Below are 17143 nucleotides of genomic sequence, written 5' to 3' on the forward strand. Positions count from 1 at the left end.
ATGATTTATTTTCATTATTTTAGCCGATTGTTGTAAATGACTATAAAAGTAATAATTTGGAAAGAGTGTATTATGTTCCCTTTTGTTGCAAAACCAGCAAAATCATACTTAAATAAAATGAATGAGAAACAAAAAAGTACAACTTAATTACTCTAAGGGTGCATACAGAGAACGGGTGGCTCCGGTGACTCAACTAAAATCATAAAACTGATTTACGGAAGCTGACCTGTTGTAACAACAATGTGTGTTCTCAGGAAATGTCTCAGGAAATGTGGCTCCGCTCCCTCAGCTCCGCAGCTTCTTGACGGGTGCCGAACTAGTACCGCTCGTTTGCCACAGCTGACGCTTGCCGCTGAAGTGCCACAGACTGCCGCGGAGTGCCACAGAGAGTGCCGCTGAGTGCCACAGAGTGCCACAGAGGTGCCAGTGCCACAAGAAGGATCTCGGCCCTGCACCTCGGTTGGTTGGCAACAATATAATGTAACCGCTCGCTCTCTAATAACCTGCTGACTGCTCGACTGCACCTACATCACTGATTCTATTTGTAGAGGTTTTTAGTGTGTGGGGGGGGTCAGTGTGTGTGTGTGTGCCAGACAAAAAAAGCCAGACAAAGCAGAGGAAGGAGGGATATGACGGTTGAGGAGATCCACGCTCTGCTGGCCGAATATAAAGGCTTATAAAGGCTACCAGTCAACATGGATGACCTATTTACGGTCAGACACACCGCTACACAAATGCACACCAGACAATGACCACAACCTCATTTATTTCCATTTTTTTAAGGGTTTTTTCTTGGCAACATGGTGTTTTTAATCGGGCTATCCTGTCTGTGTAAATCAGGTGAAACAACCGGTGTTTGAGACATCTGGCCATGGTCAGAGCAGGCTGATGCATGTGCGATTGGACGGGGATGTTGTTCCCAAACATCTGTTCATCAGGTCAGCTATCTAAAAATGTATTATTTTTAGCTCCCAGGCAGATTTTCCTACCATTCTTCTCCATCTCTCTGCCTGGACAGCTGGCCTGCTGCAGAATCTGTCGGGAATCTGCCACTGCTGTTGCCTCAACATCTGGCAAATGTTAATTTACAGTTTGTGGTGTTGATTTGGGGCCTCTTAGTGTGATTTTGTGTGTCTTGGCTGTCCAGATGCGGGAACAAGCTGCAAGACTTACCCTGAGCTCTGTTGAAGCAGAATAGAGAGGCAAGCTGCTGATGAAACCACCTGCTGCTACAATACTAGAACAGCTACATCCTGTGTTTGCCATGGGAGTGAAAGTAAAGGTGTGTATTTATCCGTCTGCACACTGGACTCCTCCGGGTCCATGGGTTTAATGGAGTGTGTGTGTGTGTCTGTGTTTTAAAGATTCCTGCCTGTCCTTGAGTCCAGCAGCGAGGACCTTGTCTGCCTCCACGGTGTCGGCTCACTGATTCATGCTGCAACTGCCACTGATCCGTAGGATGACTCTCACAGGGGGGGGCAGGCTGCATCCATCACATGGCCTAAGAGCTGGGCAGATGTTCACTGACACAGACACTATATTCACTCAGAATATAAGACACATGCATACTAACATACTAACACATGACATAAAACTAAGGATCCGCAAAATATGCAAACTTTGTGTATACGCGAAATGCTTTGATGTATACGACAAAGTTCAGACTCCAGGCAAATCTGATTTGTTTCTCAAATCAAATCTTTAAGACAGTCAGCACTGTTATTTGCAAGTGATCAGTATAGGCGTCACTAGCGACGCAGCAATGCTGCTGACGCGGCTTTCCAGCGAGGAAGCATTCGCTCGAGGAAACGATGGCACTGCCATGGTGCAGAACTCCGCCGTCACACCAGACAAACTCAGTGACAGAAGAGGTAAACATTGCGATGGGGAAGCAGCAGGAAGTAAAAGTGAAAGTGCCAGTAAACAGCATGGACTCTGCTCTGCACAGTGTAATCTAATTTGAGCAGCCAGAGCATAGAGACTGAGACGCATCTCTAGAAATCTGATTTGCAAAAATTGCATTTCATGTGTGTTTTTTAGCAGTCCAGACTTTCGAAAATTAATCTGGATATGCCAAAATACGGATTTGAGCTGGTAGTCTAAGCAAGGCCTTCTAGATTAGCAAGAGTTTCTGAGAAAGACACCAGAGTTTACCAGACATACTTAAGCACCCACAAATGATTGCATTAATTCAGACTGCCCAATGGTGGACTGTAAGGCAGACAAAGTAATTAGCTTTCTTACAAACTATGGTGGATGAAGTGAAGGTACAGTTAAGAGGAAAAGCTCACGTATATGATGTACTGTAGAAAATATATTAAACACAAAAATGCCTTAAAATAATTTTCAGTCTATGGCAGCTCATAGCGGTAACAGCATGGTCAATACATGTGGTCATGTGATGCAGAGAAGATATATTGCTTGAGTTAACTTCAGTGTGAACAGTCTGCTGGTAAAAGCATTTAATTCATTTAGTGTACATACAGATTGAGTATTCCATTTTGAAAACAGCATATTATTTGTCAGCATATTAGCATGGTAACATTTGCAAATTAACAATATACACCTGAAGAATGTTGACCTGAAGATAGCGCAAGGTGAAGTTCAGTGGTTAAAAGTTTTTACAAAACGTCCTCAGGGGACCATGAATGTCTGTGCCATATGTCATAGCAATGCATCTGACAGTTGCTGAGATATTTCACTCTGTTTATCTCAATAAGAAGCTCAAATTTAAATCTCATTCTGGCACTAGAGGAAAGGTCAGGTTATCATCAAAGTCCCCTTTGGGGACCACGAGTAGGGAAGTAAGAGGTGAGGAAATATTATCATGTCATTATCTAGCTGGTGCTGGGATGCAGATGCTAATTTTGTTCGATTTTTGTCTTATAAATAGCTCGTTATTTGGGAACACCTGTATACTCGTGTTTGTTTTTCAGATCGCTGTTACTCTCCTGGGCTTTGCTCCACGGAGACGCTGAGGTTTGCTGCTCTGTTGTTGTGGTCATGGGGAGTTGTTGCTGGTTGATAGTGCGAGACTGAGAACTGGGTCAGCCCCCCTCTGCCTGCGTTTTGTCTCAGCAAATGGAAAATTGCGCCAGATTTACAACCAGATCCTTCAGATATGGGATCTGTAAACAAAGTGTTTTTCAGATCTGTCAAAAAAATTGTGGGACTATCCACCCTGAGGCTCAGTAGATGAGACACACTTTCTCTGGGGTTTTACTGCGAGTTTGTATGTGTGTGATCATGTGTGAAAATATGAGTTTTGTGCATGTGTGCGAGGAATTTACGCCTGCCAACATTTAAATTTAGCTTTAATCCCATTTCATATTTGATCCAATTGATGCCAACACGTTGAAACAGTCAGACATGATTCGGCGTTCAAGAGGCTGTTTTCAAAATCCAACTTACTACAAAAGAGACTTGAGGCAAAGCCCAGCAAGGAGAGACTGGCAACTTACTCCTTGAACTGTTCGACTCACCCTCTAAACACCAACCCATATATTATTAATCTGTTTGACGCTTTCTTCTTCTACTGCCAGCATCAGAGGACATTTTAACATCATACTCCCTTGTGATGATGATGTATTCTCGCTTTTTTCACTTCATCTGTAAAAGAAACAAGCAAAGAGTAAAGTGTTTAACATCTGGGGTTTCTGGTGAGGATGATATCAAAAATTTTTACTCTTTCCACACAAGTTTTTCTCAAGTGTAAAAGTATCTCCACTTACTGCTAACTAGATGGGCACTGTGTCGTGTTCCAGATCTAATGCCAGGTGCTCTTTGACTGTCTCCGAGTTGAAAACATTGTGTGGGAGAGATGACAGGTTGCCTGAAGGAATGTTGAAGCACGAGTGATTCATCTCGTCGCTGCGCAAGGAGAACCAAAGTGATTTTTAATTCATACCCAGCAAAATGCCACGTCCTACGCACGCATGCATCAGCACATACCTGATCAAACACATTATGTGACTTGAGTACACAATGATTCAAACGCCTATATTGCTCTTCACATTTCATAGCGTGCATTGGCTTCCAGGGATAATGTGAATGATGACGAGATCAGTCTGTGTTTATGCTCGCTGATGATAAATTAATTGTGTTTGCCAAAATGGAGCAGACGGTCTCAGTGCTGCAAAGAGGAGCTGAGGAGGTGCAACGTACATGGATTCAGCTGAAGCAGGAAGCCTCACATGGCTCCTGGTGTCCCAGTTCTCCAACTCAAACCATAAATAAGACAAATTATCTTAAATATCTCACATGGAGCCGTGTTCCTGTCATGTGGTCTCGTCAGTTATATTTTAATGCCGTGTCGATGATATGTCTCGACAGCTTTCAATGCAATATTACTTTAACTACACGTAGATAATTCACAGCCGTGTTAATGTCATATTTATGAGAGATGATCATCTCCACATCCTCTTTCTATCATTCATTAATCTCATGTTTCCGGTTTCTCCACTCTCTCTCTCTTTGCTTCTCTCCTGTTAATTCCGTCCCTCTGTCTCATCTTGCAGGTGTATGGTGCGCTGACCCTGCCTTCAACAGGCGAGGAGTTGGAGGACCAGGGCCATGACTGGCTTTCCTGGCCCTGGTGGGCGTGCCTTAGTGCCATGGCCAAGGGTGCGGCCGTGGTTCCTGGTTGCTTCTTTGGTTGCCATAATAACCTTGACGCTGCCAGGAAATAGCCAGGCCTGTCCGCCACGGTGCGAGTGCTCGGCTCAGCTGAGGTCGGTGTCGTGCCAGCGGCGGCGGCTCACCAACATCCCAGAGGGCATCCCCACAGAGACGAAACTTCTGGACCTCAGCAAAAACCGGCTCCGCTGGGTGCAAGCAGGTGACCTGGCACCGTACCCACGGCTGGAGGAAGTAGACCTCAGTGAGAACCTCATCGCCACGCTGGAGCCCAATGCCTTCGCCACCCTCCAGAGTCTTAAAGTGCTGAAGTTAAGGGGAAACCAGCTGAAGTTAGTGCCCATGGGGGCTTTCGCCAAGCTGGGCAATCTGACCAGCCTAGACCTGAGCGAGAACAAGATGGTGATTTTATTGGACTACACCTTCCAGGATCTGAGGGGTCTGAAATATTTGGAGGTGGGAGACAACGACCTGGTTTATATCTCCCACAAGGTAGGCTGTCAGGCATTTTGTCTGTATCATCACTGTGTTACTGATGAAGAAGTGGATGGACGAACAATCAATTTATTTTAACAAATCCCAGGAAATGAGATCATAGTGGAATATACTCTGTGGTTCCAAATAAACAGTAATATGTAGTTCAACATTTGGAGGAATGGGCATGTTGGCTTTCTTGAAGAGAGTTAGATGAGGATCGATTCAACTCTCATATCACATTTAAATGTTAAACTATTTCTTTAACAAAGGAAAAGTGTTTGTCGGCATCTTTCGCAATACTCATGGTGCCACAAACTCCTAGAATTTCTTATTAGAAGCAAAATATACATGCAACACATGTATTTGGTCATATTATAATGGACTTTTCAGTTTTTGTGAACATACTGTCTTTCCACTGTTTTTTCAACAGCAAAATTGAACATTCTCTGCTGGCCATCATGCATACATGTCAATTAAGTAAATATATTTTATTTTAGGTTTCTAAGCCCTTTATCTTCCTGATTTCCAGGCATTCACAGGGCTGCTGGGGCTGGAAGATCTCACAATAGAGCGCTGCAACCTGACATCCATCTCCGGCCAGACCCTGTCGTACCTACGCAGCCTGGTCACCCTTCGCCTCTGTCACCTCAGCATCATTGCCCTGGAGGACCAGAACTTCCGCAAGCTCTCTAACATGCGGGGTCTGGAAATCGATCACTGGCCGTACCTGGAGTACATCTCCCCTCTTTGTTTCCAGGGCCTGGACCTCCACTGGCTCTCCATCACCAACACCAACATCACCTCTGTTCCCTCCGCTTCCTTCAAAAACCTGGTGCACCTCACCCACCTCAACCTGTCCTACAATCCCATCACCACACTAGAGCCCTGGGCCTTCAAGGACCTGCTGAGGCTGAAGGAGCTCATCATGGTAAGCACAGGGTTGATGACAGTGGAGCTCCATGCCCTCGGAGGCCTTCGACAGATCCGGGTCCTCAACTTCTCCTCCAACTACCTGCAGACTCTTGAAGAGGGCTCCTTCCACTCTGTTAACAGTATGGAGACCCTCAGAGTGGATGGGAACCCCCTGATGTGTGACTGCCGTCTGTTGTGGATCCTGCAGAGACGCAAGACCCTCAACTTTGACGGCAGAGTGCCAGTGTGTGCGGGGCCGGTGGAGGTGCAAGGGGTCAGCCTCAGCACCTTCACCGATTCTGCACTCTTCGATCACTTTACATGCCAGAAACCTAAGATACGCAACCGTAAGCTGCAGCAGGTAATGAAGATGACTGCATTTAGCTTTAATATTTAGCTAAACTTTGATAAATGCTTATTGTTTTATCATTGAGGTCACTCTAATTGCTTCTGCAAGCACAAAAAGTATTTTCTGTGATCTGCCAGATTTTGTTTTGCACACATATTCTCCTGAAATAATTGGTTTATGCACTCCTTTCCTCCACCTTTCACAGGTGGTCGCTCGTGAGGGCCAACCTGTGAGCTTTCTGTGTCGAGCTGAAGGAGAACCTGCACCTGCTATTATCTGGATTTCCCCACAGCGCAGACGGATCACAGCTAAAAGTTCCGGGCGCATTACTGTCCTCCCTAGTGGCACCCTGGAGATCCGCTATGCCCAGCTTACTGACAGCGGAACATACATCTGCATCGCCAGTAACGCCGGAGGCAATGACACCTACTTTGCTACACTCACAGTGCGTGGCCTGCCACTAGATGCCGCCTCAGCCTTCTTTCTCAACCGCTCGCTGTACAGCGGCGAGTTCTTCAACGACACAAATCTGAACAACACGCGCGTTTTCCTCAAGTTCACCTTGGACCTGACCACCATCTTGGTCTCCACGGCAATGGGTTGCATCACCTTCCTGGGGGTGGTCCTCTTCTGTTTCCTGCTGTTGTTCGTGTGGAGCCGGGGACGCGGCCAACGCAAGAACAACTTCACAGTGGAGTACTCCTTCCGGAAATCTGAACCCGTCACCGGCAGCACCACAGGAGGGACCAGGAAGTTCAACATGAAGATGATATGAAACAACGCAGCCAGGGGTCCCTCGGGGGAGGCATGAGCACGTCCCAAAAACGTGTTTGACACACGCAAACACACACAGCCACTGACTCACAAAGAAGTGTTAAAGCACAATATAAGTTCCTGTCTATTGGCTCTATTCAAAATTGAGTACCCACATCAAATGACACAATTTGCACCCAGATCTCTCTGCCTTTCAGTGGTTTTATTCAGCTTGTGGTAAAAAAAAAAACATGTTTAATTGATACTGTTAAGAACTACAGTATTGATAGATTTAAAGGAGCTAACTTGTCGTCCGTTCTTGACAAGAATAATAGAGTTAAGAATTATAGGAGATAAGTTTTGGAAATTGGCATGATTACTGTGCTGTGGGATACCGGTAGCCCTGTTTCTCTGTTACATTAATGAGATAATGAATTTAAATACTTAACTGTATTCTGTACAGTCAGGGATTTTAAGAGAAATGAGCTGCAGGGAGACCTGGCTACCATCCATTTATATAATTTGTGGCTTTGCTCTTCTAAAGTCTGCCCTGTTAAGAATCGTGCATGTAGAAATGCAGATGAGAGTTAAGTTGTGAGTTCATGACACCGAATAAAACAAATTGTTTTGAAAGACATTTTTGAATATGTTTTTCTATAGAACATATAAGAGCCTCGTTTATCTATTCTGACCACAGCTGAACAGTGAGAAGGGTTCTTCATTAGCATTATCTTATGTCAAGCTTAAAGGCTGTAAAATACGATCTGATGATCATATCTGATAAGAAGCGCTGGATTTGGACCATTCCCATAAATGACAAATAGACAAAAGATTCGGCCTCTTCTTCTTTGTGAGATTTTGCAACAACGTTAGCTGTGTGAGTTTGGGACGAGCGCACTGACCGAGAGCTGCCGTGGCTGCCCGCGGCCCGGGGGGTTTGGTTAGGAAGTCAAGCCCACCGGACACGGGCAGCCACTGCAACTATAGCAACCAACACATTAGAGAGCAATGGGGACCAGGCTGGTGGCCGCAGGAAGGTCGCTGGGTACCTACATCACAAGCCTCATCGATGCTCTTTCATCAACAAGAGAGGCTCAACCTGCCGGCCTCCACCGCTGTCCCTGCCCTCTGCTGTGTCGGTGGACGCCTGACCTTCCCAGCGCTGCCAGGGGGGAGCAGCCCGGAGTGTTGGGTCACACTCAGAGGCAGAGAGAGGACACACAGTACCACTGTCGGGGGTCTTCAAGTAGACACACTGTCATTCTAGGAAACACACATAGCAACATATGCATAGCACCTTTTCTCAGGAGAAGTGAAATAACTAGCCTACAGAGTGAGTGTAGCCAACACACATGCTCTGTTAAAATATTACATTCCAGCAATACTGTACGTAGAGCCATGAAGCCAAAATTCATTCTCCAAGAGAGAACTGTAAATGTTTGAGTGAAGAAACAAAGCCATAGTATGTGTAGGTTGTTTTTGTAGAGCGAGCCGTGTGCATGATTCAGTTATATGATAATAATTATTGCTACTGCCATCTTACAAGCTGGTGGGATGATCACAAGACCATCTGCTGTCACTGGGCTTGCATAGAGTTGCACCCCATAACACACACACACACACACACACACACACACACACACAGAAGTGGTAAAACCTCATCAAGGTTACGTTGATTTATAGGAACAACAATCACAGTTACACGTCAATGGACATACAAGTTGATGAAGCGCCACAGCAAAGTATGACGCTGCTCTCTCTCTGTCTCTGAGACGGTCGGTGTGCGAATGTCTCTGCCCCCCTAGCCCAGTGCATCCCCCCTCCTCACCCCCACCCCCCCTACACACCCCCACTGGGTCCTCCTTCGGGAGGGGTCCCTGGCTGGAGACCGAGGATTCAAAATGTAAATGAAGTACGTGTTAACCCTACCCACGCCATGTGGATCGTATAGTGGAGAGTAGTACTGTGGTTTAAAAAAAAAGAAAAAAAAAAAACTTTCTTTGAAGTCTTCTGTTGCTTCTTGTTTGTCCTCTATTTTAATTTCCTCAGTTGTTGTTCTCCGTGACCTTTTAACAGTTTACCGTTTTTAAAGTTCACCGTCCTCCGTGTGGGACTGTTCTGTTCTCAACACCTACTATTGTTCCCACACACTAGACCTTGTGCCTGTTCGCATCTCGGCGTGCATATCCACTGGAACCAGGACTAAAGAAACAAGACATCATCTAAAGCAGTGGTGGCTAATAGTGTCACAAATTAAATTGGAGTTGTCACCAGATGGTTGTCAGAATAAGAAAGAAGAAAACATAGGTCTGCTACACAAAGTTAAGTAATATTTAATATTTGTATCAACATTTATATACTGGATAGTTTTACCTTCTGGAGTCCATGCACCAGCTTTATAAATCCTTTTAAATGTTGATATCTATATATACCACCTTCCCGCTATGTGTATAACACTTTAGTTTCTGTCTGTGTGGTTCTAATCAGAGGCTGGTTTGCAGGATGGGAGTTGCATGGTGGCATAGCAATTGTCTTCTTTTGCAATTGTCTGGAGTGGTTGTGTGTGTGTGAGAAGACAGCTGCACTCTATGCGTAATTCTAACAAAATCATACGGAATGCAGAGCACCGGCAGTTAAGTTTAAAATATGTTTGCATCTTGAAACCAGTTGGTTGTTAATTGGAACCTATGAAGGACTCACAAACTCATTAAACTCATTGACGTGTGCAATATGTCATGAGGAGCATTGCTTCATTTTTAAGGGTCGTACTGTAAAGAGTTGGCAACCACCATCTAAAGAACATATAACACTGCAAGCTTAGGGTTTTGGGAAATAATTTACCCAGGTATGATAGAACCTCAAACTCTCAAAACGTTTGCCAAATAAATCCTGCAAACTCCATTTTTGTCCCTTGTGAGGGATGATGAAACCACGGCTTCTGTGTCAGGATGAATAACTCAACAGCTGTTAAAGATTCATGAGGCTGAATGAGAATAGATGAACAAATTGGCCTGGTTTTCCAACACCGCTCGTTAACAATGTCAGTGGCCATTTCTGTGTTGAGAACAGGACGTCGTCTTCACGGACGTCTCCTCTCCCTGCGCCGACCCCCTTTGTGTTTCCATTCCCTAGTATTTCTCGGTGAAAACTAGGTTTAGAAGACAGTGAGAATGTCTAGTGATTGTAGATGGCGTTATTGTGCAAACATCAATCACAAATGTAAGCGTAGATGAGGGCGTGTTTTGTTTTATTATCATCTTCTCCTTCTCCTCCCCCTCTCTCCCCCTTCCTCCTCCCCTCTTCCCTTTCCCTGTCTTCTTAACATTTCCAACCCTCGTTGTCCCTGTTCACAGTATTAGGCTGGATTATGGTTGTGCGGTAGTAGACACGTGTTCGTGTGGTCGGTGAGTCCGTGTTGTCGTGTTGTGATTTGTTGCTCCCTGTGATGCCATCGAACACGGAGCATTGATCGGATCAGTGGAGACAAAAGATGAAAGGGGTGACCCAGGTTCCCTAAAAAAAAAAAAAGAAGAAAAAAAACAGACATTGATTCCCATTTCACGCCCTACTCATTCCTGGAAAAAAAAGCACTTCTGGAACTTTCCCGCTCTGCACAGCGCGGCTCTGGGATCTTTCTCTGGATATGAAAACCCACAGACTGTGCTGTATGTGTTTTCTCTGATGATATATTGTCACACTTTAACTTACAAATGTAGAAAATGGGGTTGGATTGTTTTAATACTGTGACTATGAGCCTACACTCACTTTCTGCCTACTATGGTTCACTGAGTCATTTTGTCAAGGAAGCAGCTCATTCACTGAAAACAGACATCTTCAAGTTGTTCAGGGTTTGGATTTATTCAAAGGCCTTGAAAGCTAGAGGAAGCTTTAAAAATATATATCTTTCTTGTCCCCCCCTCACCTCTTTAATCTTCTGCCAGATATCCATTATCAAAGACTTTAGAAATACATGAAACATTTGAATTGATAGACACTTTGCCAAACAAATGTGCCAGTACACATACCATTGCCTCAGTCCGCCTGACAGATTCTCTGTGCTGCAGATACCGGTGGAGCTGGAGCTTGATTCATTTCCTCCGCTGTAACACTTGAGAAAGTAGGCTGAGCGATCCCCTCCTCCCTCCTCCGGTTCGCCCTTGCCTCGGGTTGATGTACTGTAGTCTAGAGACGCCCCAGTTATATCAGCAGCAACCTATTAGGATACCTTCCACTGGGTAACTCGTCAAAGACCCGGACACAATAAGACGAACCTTTAGACACCAATAGTCATGGCTTAATTATGAGCTAAACCTGAATTTTTTCAGTTTTTTTATTGTTTCTCAATAAGAGGACCAGTCTTAGCTGTTCTCTCACTATTTGACTAACAAGGCTGCATTTCTTTATGCATTTCCTTGGTTTCACCTTGTTTCTGACACCAGATTTGCTCTTGCATCCATCTGCTGCTCCAGATCCTACAGCTGCTGTTTCGATTGGATTATATCAGAGTTGAATTATCAGAGCTGAGAGGAGCCGCAATGGGATGACGAAGAAGTGAGCTCGACTGATTGGGTGATTACTGGGCTTATTAATCTCATTTCCATAACAGACCTCTCATGACAGTGTGCCATGCAGATGCTGGAGGCTGAATTCACGCTGGTATTTTAGCATTTTTACATATCTGTTAGATAGAAATATTACATATGGTAGTTTCCTCCAATTGGACAAATAGATGGTAATACAAAGCTGTCATTGTTATCTGACATGCAGGTTTAATTGGGCATGTCGCAGAGCATTGCTGAAGGATTTTAAAAGCACCTTGAGCTGACAACTGCTTCATCTTAACCTTGACCAGACAACTGCAACTGCCCCACTTTCTATATGGCAATACTGACCCCAGGTGGTCAATGTGAGTAACAGCAACACAATGGGACCATGACGCTGACGTACCAGTGTTATTGTCTGTGATGGGAAAATAAATCAAGCTCTTGGGTCTCATACAGTGAAACACTAAAGAGAGCACATTGACTGTTAGATTCATATGTCAGTGCTTCGCTGATTTTTCTTCCAGCCACAGCGGGACTTCCTCTCCGCTCTTGGGTGTCCGGAGCGATGTTTGCTCTCAGCTACCTGTGAGGAGTTATGAGGAGAGGCCTCCATCTGATCGGAACAGTTCTGACCTGGTTTGCTGAGACTCAGTCTGTAGATTAGACAAATAATTTCTGACGCCCCCAGAAGTCTCTCCGACTTCACAACAAATAATCACAAAACATGATAAAATGTCACAGCACCATTCTTTCTCTATGGCTGAGAGCTGAACAGTAATCAGTCTCACTTTCAATCCCTCTCTTTCTTTTGGTTTTAGCAGGTTTAATCTATGCATGCCTTTTGTATACAGTGATTGGTCTTGCCAAACTCTCAGCTACGCTTGTACGGAGAGCTATGGGTGCCATTGTTGCTGGCCATGGGACTGGTTGAAACAGACTTACTGCGAGAGCAGGTGGGACCATTAAAGTGTTTTTAATCTGGTAATCACCTGCACGTGCATTCACAGATATTTAAAAGAAGTCTGCATCTTACAAAAGAAGCATTTGTTTACTTGGGATGATTGTACTTTTACACATATCTACTCACACACAGAGGATGTGTTTAGCTGGGGATAAAACCATTGATATTCCAAGCAGGATGGTGGGACTGATCAATGCTGTATGGGGATTGGATAATTAATGGCATACTTTCATTGATCTGTCTTGAACCTTGCCACTCTCCCAGAATCCCTCTGAAGTAGGAGGAGGTGTGCAGAGCTCTAACAGACCTGGTTGGCACTCATTCCTAGGTTTCCACATTAACTTTTAAGATGATTTTCCTCTTTTAAGAACGAGATGGTGCCAGATTTAGACTTTTTTTTTTCCCAGGTCTGAGTCAATGTAACGCTCTCTTACCTCTCCCACTCTTCAGAGGAAGCTGTCACGATGATCTAGCTCTGTATTTGTTGGAGCCCTTTAACAGAAAATATAGTTAGTTATTAGTAAAGTTCTCAAATTGGCGAACTTATTTTTCTCCTCTCTCTCTTTCTCTCTCTCTCTCTTTCTCTCTCTCTCTTTCTATCTCTCTCTCTCTCTCTCTCTCTTTCTCTCTCTCTCTTTCTATCTCTCTCTCTCTCTCTCTCTCTCTCTTTCTCTCTCTTTCTCTCTCTCTCTTTCTCTCTCTTTCTCTCTGTCTTTTCTCTCTCTTTCTCTCTCTCTCTTTCTCTTTCTCTATCTCTCTCTCTCTCTCTTTCTCTCTCTCTCTCTCTCTCTCTTTCTCTCTCTCTGTCTCTGTCTTTTCTCTCTGTCTCTCTTTCAACTTGGCGCCGACCTCGTTAAACATTTTTCCTCGATCACTCTTAGTTTTTGTGCTAATGCATATTTGTAGCCTGTTGACACGGTCATTACTGACCCCTGAAACCTAGGAATGGGTGCTGAGCGCTCCAATGTAATGCAGAGCTAGCATTAAGACAAGTTGTTCAGCTTGACAGATTGAGTGGACTGATCAACCATTAAAAGCATATATGATGGCTCATAATAGAGGCTGTTACACAGTGAGTACCAAATTCCTCTCTGGTCGCAATACCATCCAGAATTATAACATTTAGATTTTGCAACGCGATGTGTGGATCCTTGGGTGTAAAGAACAGAAACTGTACATATTAGATATATTAGCCATACCATGTCATCAAATCTGTAGACCTCTTTGCCATGTCTGACAGAGAAAAATGACTGTTGAACTGTAAATAGTGTAGTTATAGTAATATAGGAATTAACTGCTGCTTCTTTTCTCCAGGGATCACCCATGTTTTGCTCAGTCCCATGGCTGCTTGGTCTCAAAGGGAAATATGAGACAATAATGTACTTGTCTATAAAACACATATTAGTTCTTTTTTTATTTCAATATATGTTTTATATACTGTCTGTCTTGTAAATGAACTCCTTTCATCATAAAAGCATGATGTGACTCTGTCAAAAGTGTCCTGTGTGTCTCTTCTCGTTACTGTGCTGTTTGGCGTATTCTCTCTCAATGCAAAGCACAAAGGAAATGGAGGACAAACTGAAAGCTGGAAAACATTTACATAAACTGCAGGTGGTGGTGAAACAGCTCCAAAATATCTTGGAAAACAAAAAAGGAAGAATTATTGTATTGTATAATTCCTTGTCAGTATAAAATGGTAAAGTATGCTGATATCTTTGTTTACTAACTGCCAAAACAGTATGACAATTAGTATACAGTAATGGCTTTGGGACAGAAGACTAATTAATAAAACTACTCATAGCTCTGTTCTGTTCAAGTGTCCCGGTAAGTCACAGCGTGACGGTGATTGCACAATACCAGGATCCTCAAACTGAATGGAATTCAACCATCATTCAATTCATTTTTACATCCGTGCTTTTCCTGCTGAGACATGCAGAGATTAGTAGTATTTCCTCACCAGAACAGCTCTCCTTGCTGTGTGGAAAAAGGCTTTGAAACAAGCTTTCAGTTATGAAAACTCAAAGTATTCTTCTATAATATTAATACGTTATGACTAAATTAGCACGATCAAATGTAAAGCTCAGGAAAAAAATTGCCTTATGAAGTAATTATTATATTTCACTGAAAAGTTAACTGAGTAAATATAATGTAAAAAAAATGTAAATTAATTCAAAAGAAATATATATATATGTATTGATTTTGATCGACAGACGTGGTGTTAGGTACATCAGTGTTTCTAAAATCCTGGCCATGGTCCTCATGCTGTACATTTCCTGGGCTTGATTGTCCACATATTTTTATTTAACACCACCAGATGGCAACAGAGCTCCACAGTCAGAAACCATCACACAGAAAGGAAGTAAGTCAGCCAATCGCTTGTTTCTTTATTTGTTTTAGTCAAAACACACAATTTAACCATACTGGCTTTCACTTGGTGCATTATTTGTCCCAGTTATTACTTGAGTCCACAGGCTGAAGGCAGACCAACGTGACTGTGTTGCTGGGAGGTGAAGATCAGAAGAAAGGCTCTCGTGTGTGTGTGCAGGCATTTGATCAACATCTTCGATTACACGTCCACTTAACGAGTCAGATCCCCCCCACCACCTACACCTACACCTCCATCGTGGCCGGGGGAGGGTCCCGGGTGCCTCAGCCCCCACAGTAAAGGTCACTCTGTAGAGGTTAAAGGTGACCACACACACACACACACACACACTGAGAGCCATCCTTCCTCCTCCCCTTCCATTTCTCCTGTCCAGTCATTTTCTCTGCCCTCCTCCATCACTCTCTTTCTCTCTCTCCTTCTTCTTCTTTTTTGTCTCTGCTCTATTTGAAATTGATTGTCTTCTACCATCACAAAGACACTTGGTTCTGATTGATTGGTAAGGGAAGAGGGAGAGAACATCGACACTGGGTCTTCAACAACTCTGAGGTCTGTCAGAAGGAAAAAGCAAATGACGCCATTTTGAAGCACTGAAGGAAACCCGCATTTCAGCTGTCTGTTTGTTTATGTTTCTACAAAAGCAGACAAACACACTGGCTGGTCGAATTTAGATTAAATACGGATAAGCGGAAACACAGGAACAAAACAGAGAAACTCACTCTCACCTGTGTGACGAGACAAAGGGCGGCTACAGACGGTGTGGAGACTATTTCCACACAAATGGAAGGGTTACAACAGGAGGACAGACGCACAGCGATGAAGCTGATACACGTACAAATACACACTTCTTTTTTAACAAGTACATAAATAGCACATAAAAGACATAGAGCTAAAAAAAGAACGTACCTGGAAACTAAGCTCAGTTGTTTTTTTCCCTGTTTCTCCCCCTCTTCATTCATCCTGCAGTTTATATACACATATATAGTATCCATGCATAAAAGAATCGCTCATCCCAACCATAATGACAGAGGTGCTTTGGTTGGTTCTCTTTTTTTAATATGGGAATCACTTTTACACACTTCGGAAACAATCAAACACAAAATAAGCCAAAAAGTGATGCAAAACAGAAATGAGTACGTCTTTTATGTGTCATTTTCACGTTGATCTTGAACAATTTTCTCCATTCCTTCATTTATATTCATAATCATTCGTCACTGATTTCTTTGTCCTCTTCTGCTACATCATCATAGATATTATGTCCTTTCCTACCTGATCAAGTATTCATACTCCTCCTTTCAATGTTTCTCCTAACTCCAAAAAGGAAAACGTGCAAACCTACAGACAATAAATTAACCAACTCAAAAAGATGTCAAACTATAAGACGGCTTATACTGCACACACTCCTTCAAACAAATCTTTTAAAAACGAACAATCATTTTTGCTGTGACTTTAATGCCACTCCCATAGCTAAACATTGTCATTATTGTTTCACTACATTAACCTTTACAATAAAGATTTGAGGTATATCAAGATGAATTGTCTACACATGCCTGCCTTGTTGTGATGCTACCCTGGACGGAGGGACCAGTAAAGAGGGTTTGGATGGGTGGGGGTCACTGGCGGGCTTCATGTGTCTTTTGGAGCTGTTAGGTCTCATCATTTCTGTACTGATTGAGCATCGGTTGGTTAATACAAAGGTTAAAGTTTTAGATGCGAGCCAATGAGAGACTGGGGTTAGAGGGCTTTGTAAACAATCGGAGACACACACACACATACACTCGAGTTACAAATTACACAAAAATATCTCTGGTGGGAGTGTGTGTGCATGTGTGTATCGTGGAGAGGACTCTGTGAGATGACATCGTCTCACCAGCATGTAAAAACGTATTAAAAAAACAAAACGGTGGCGGTAATCAATATATTTCCTTCCTTGTGGGAAAAATTAGAAACAAAAGTGTGTTTTCATGTCATGAGGACCCGCTCCTGTGTTGCTCCCCCTTCGCCCACTGTGTGCCCCCCTTCACCCTAAACACTGTGTGTGTTTATGTGTGTGTGTGTATGGGTGTGTGTGTGTGTGTATGGGTGTGTGTGTGTGTGTGTGTGTGTGTGTGTGTGTGTGTGTGTGTGTG

The 17143-nt window shown here is 43.6% G+C and overlaps 1 protein-coding gene across 2 annotated transcripts in view; it reads left to right on the forward strand.

The window, feature by feature from the left end:
* The window catches only part of lingo3b (leucine rich repeat and Ig domain containing 3b), a 33939-nt gene extending 21536 nt beyond the window's left edge, over nt 1-12403 (forward strand). Inside the window, exons 2-5 of one of the 2 annotated variants that reach the window (XM_031854759.1) lie at nt 1148-1282; nt 4518-5127; nt 5642-6385; nt 6579-12403. In XM_031854759.1, the coding sequence (XP_031710619.1) occupies nt 4573-5127; nt 5642-6385; nt 6579-7148 (1869 nt within the window). In that variant the 5' untranslated portion in view covers nt 1148-1282; nt 4518-4572 and the 3' untranslated portion in view covers nt 7149-12403. The remainder of the gene's footprint in view (nt 1-1147; nt 1283-4517; nt 5128-5641; nt 6386-6578) is intronic. The other variant, XM_031854758.1, reaches the window with a different exon arrangement.
* Nucleotides 12404-17143: the final 4740 nt, after the last annotated feature.

Source organism: Anarrhichthys ocellatus, unplaced genomic scaffold (genome assembly GCF_004355925.1).
Source record: "Anarrhichthys ocellatus isolate YVR2014 unplaced genomic scaffold, GSC_Weel_1.0 scaffold15, whole genome shotgun sequence".
Lineage (NCBI taxonomy): Eukaryota > Metazoa > Chordata > Actinopteri > Perciformes > Anarhichadidae > Anarrhichthys > Anarrhichthys ocellatus.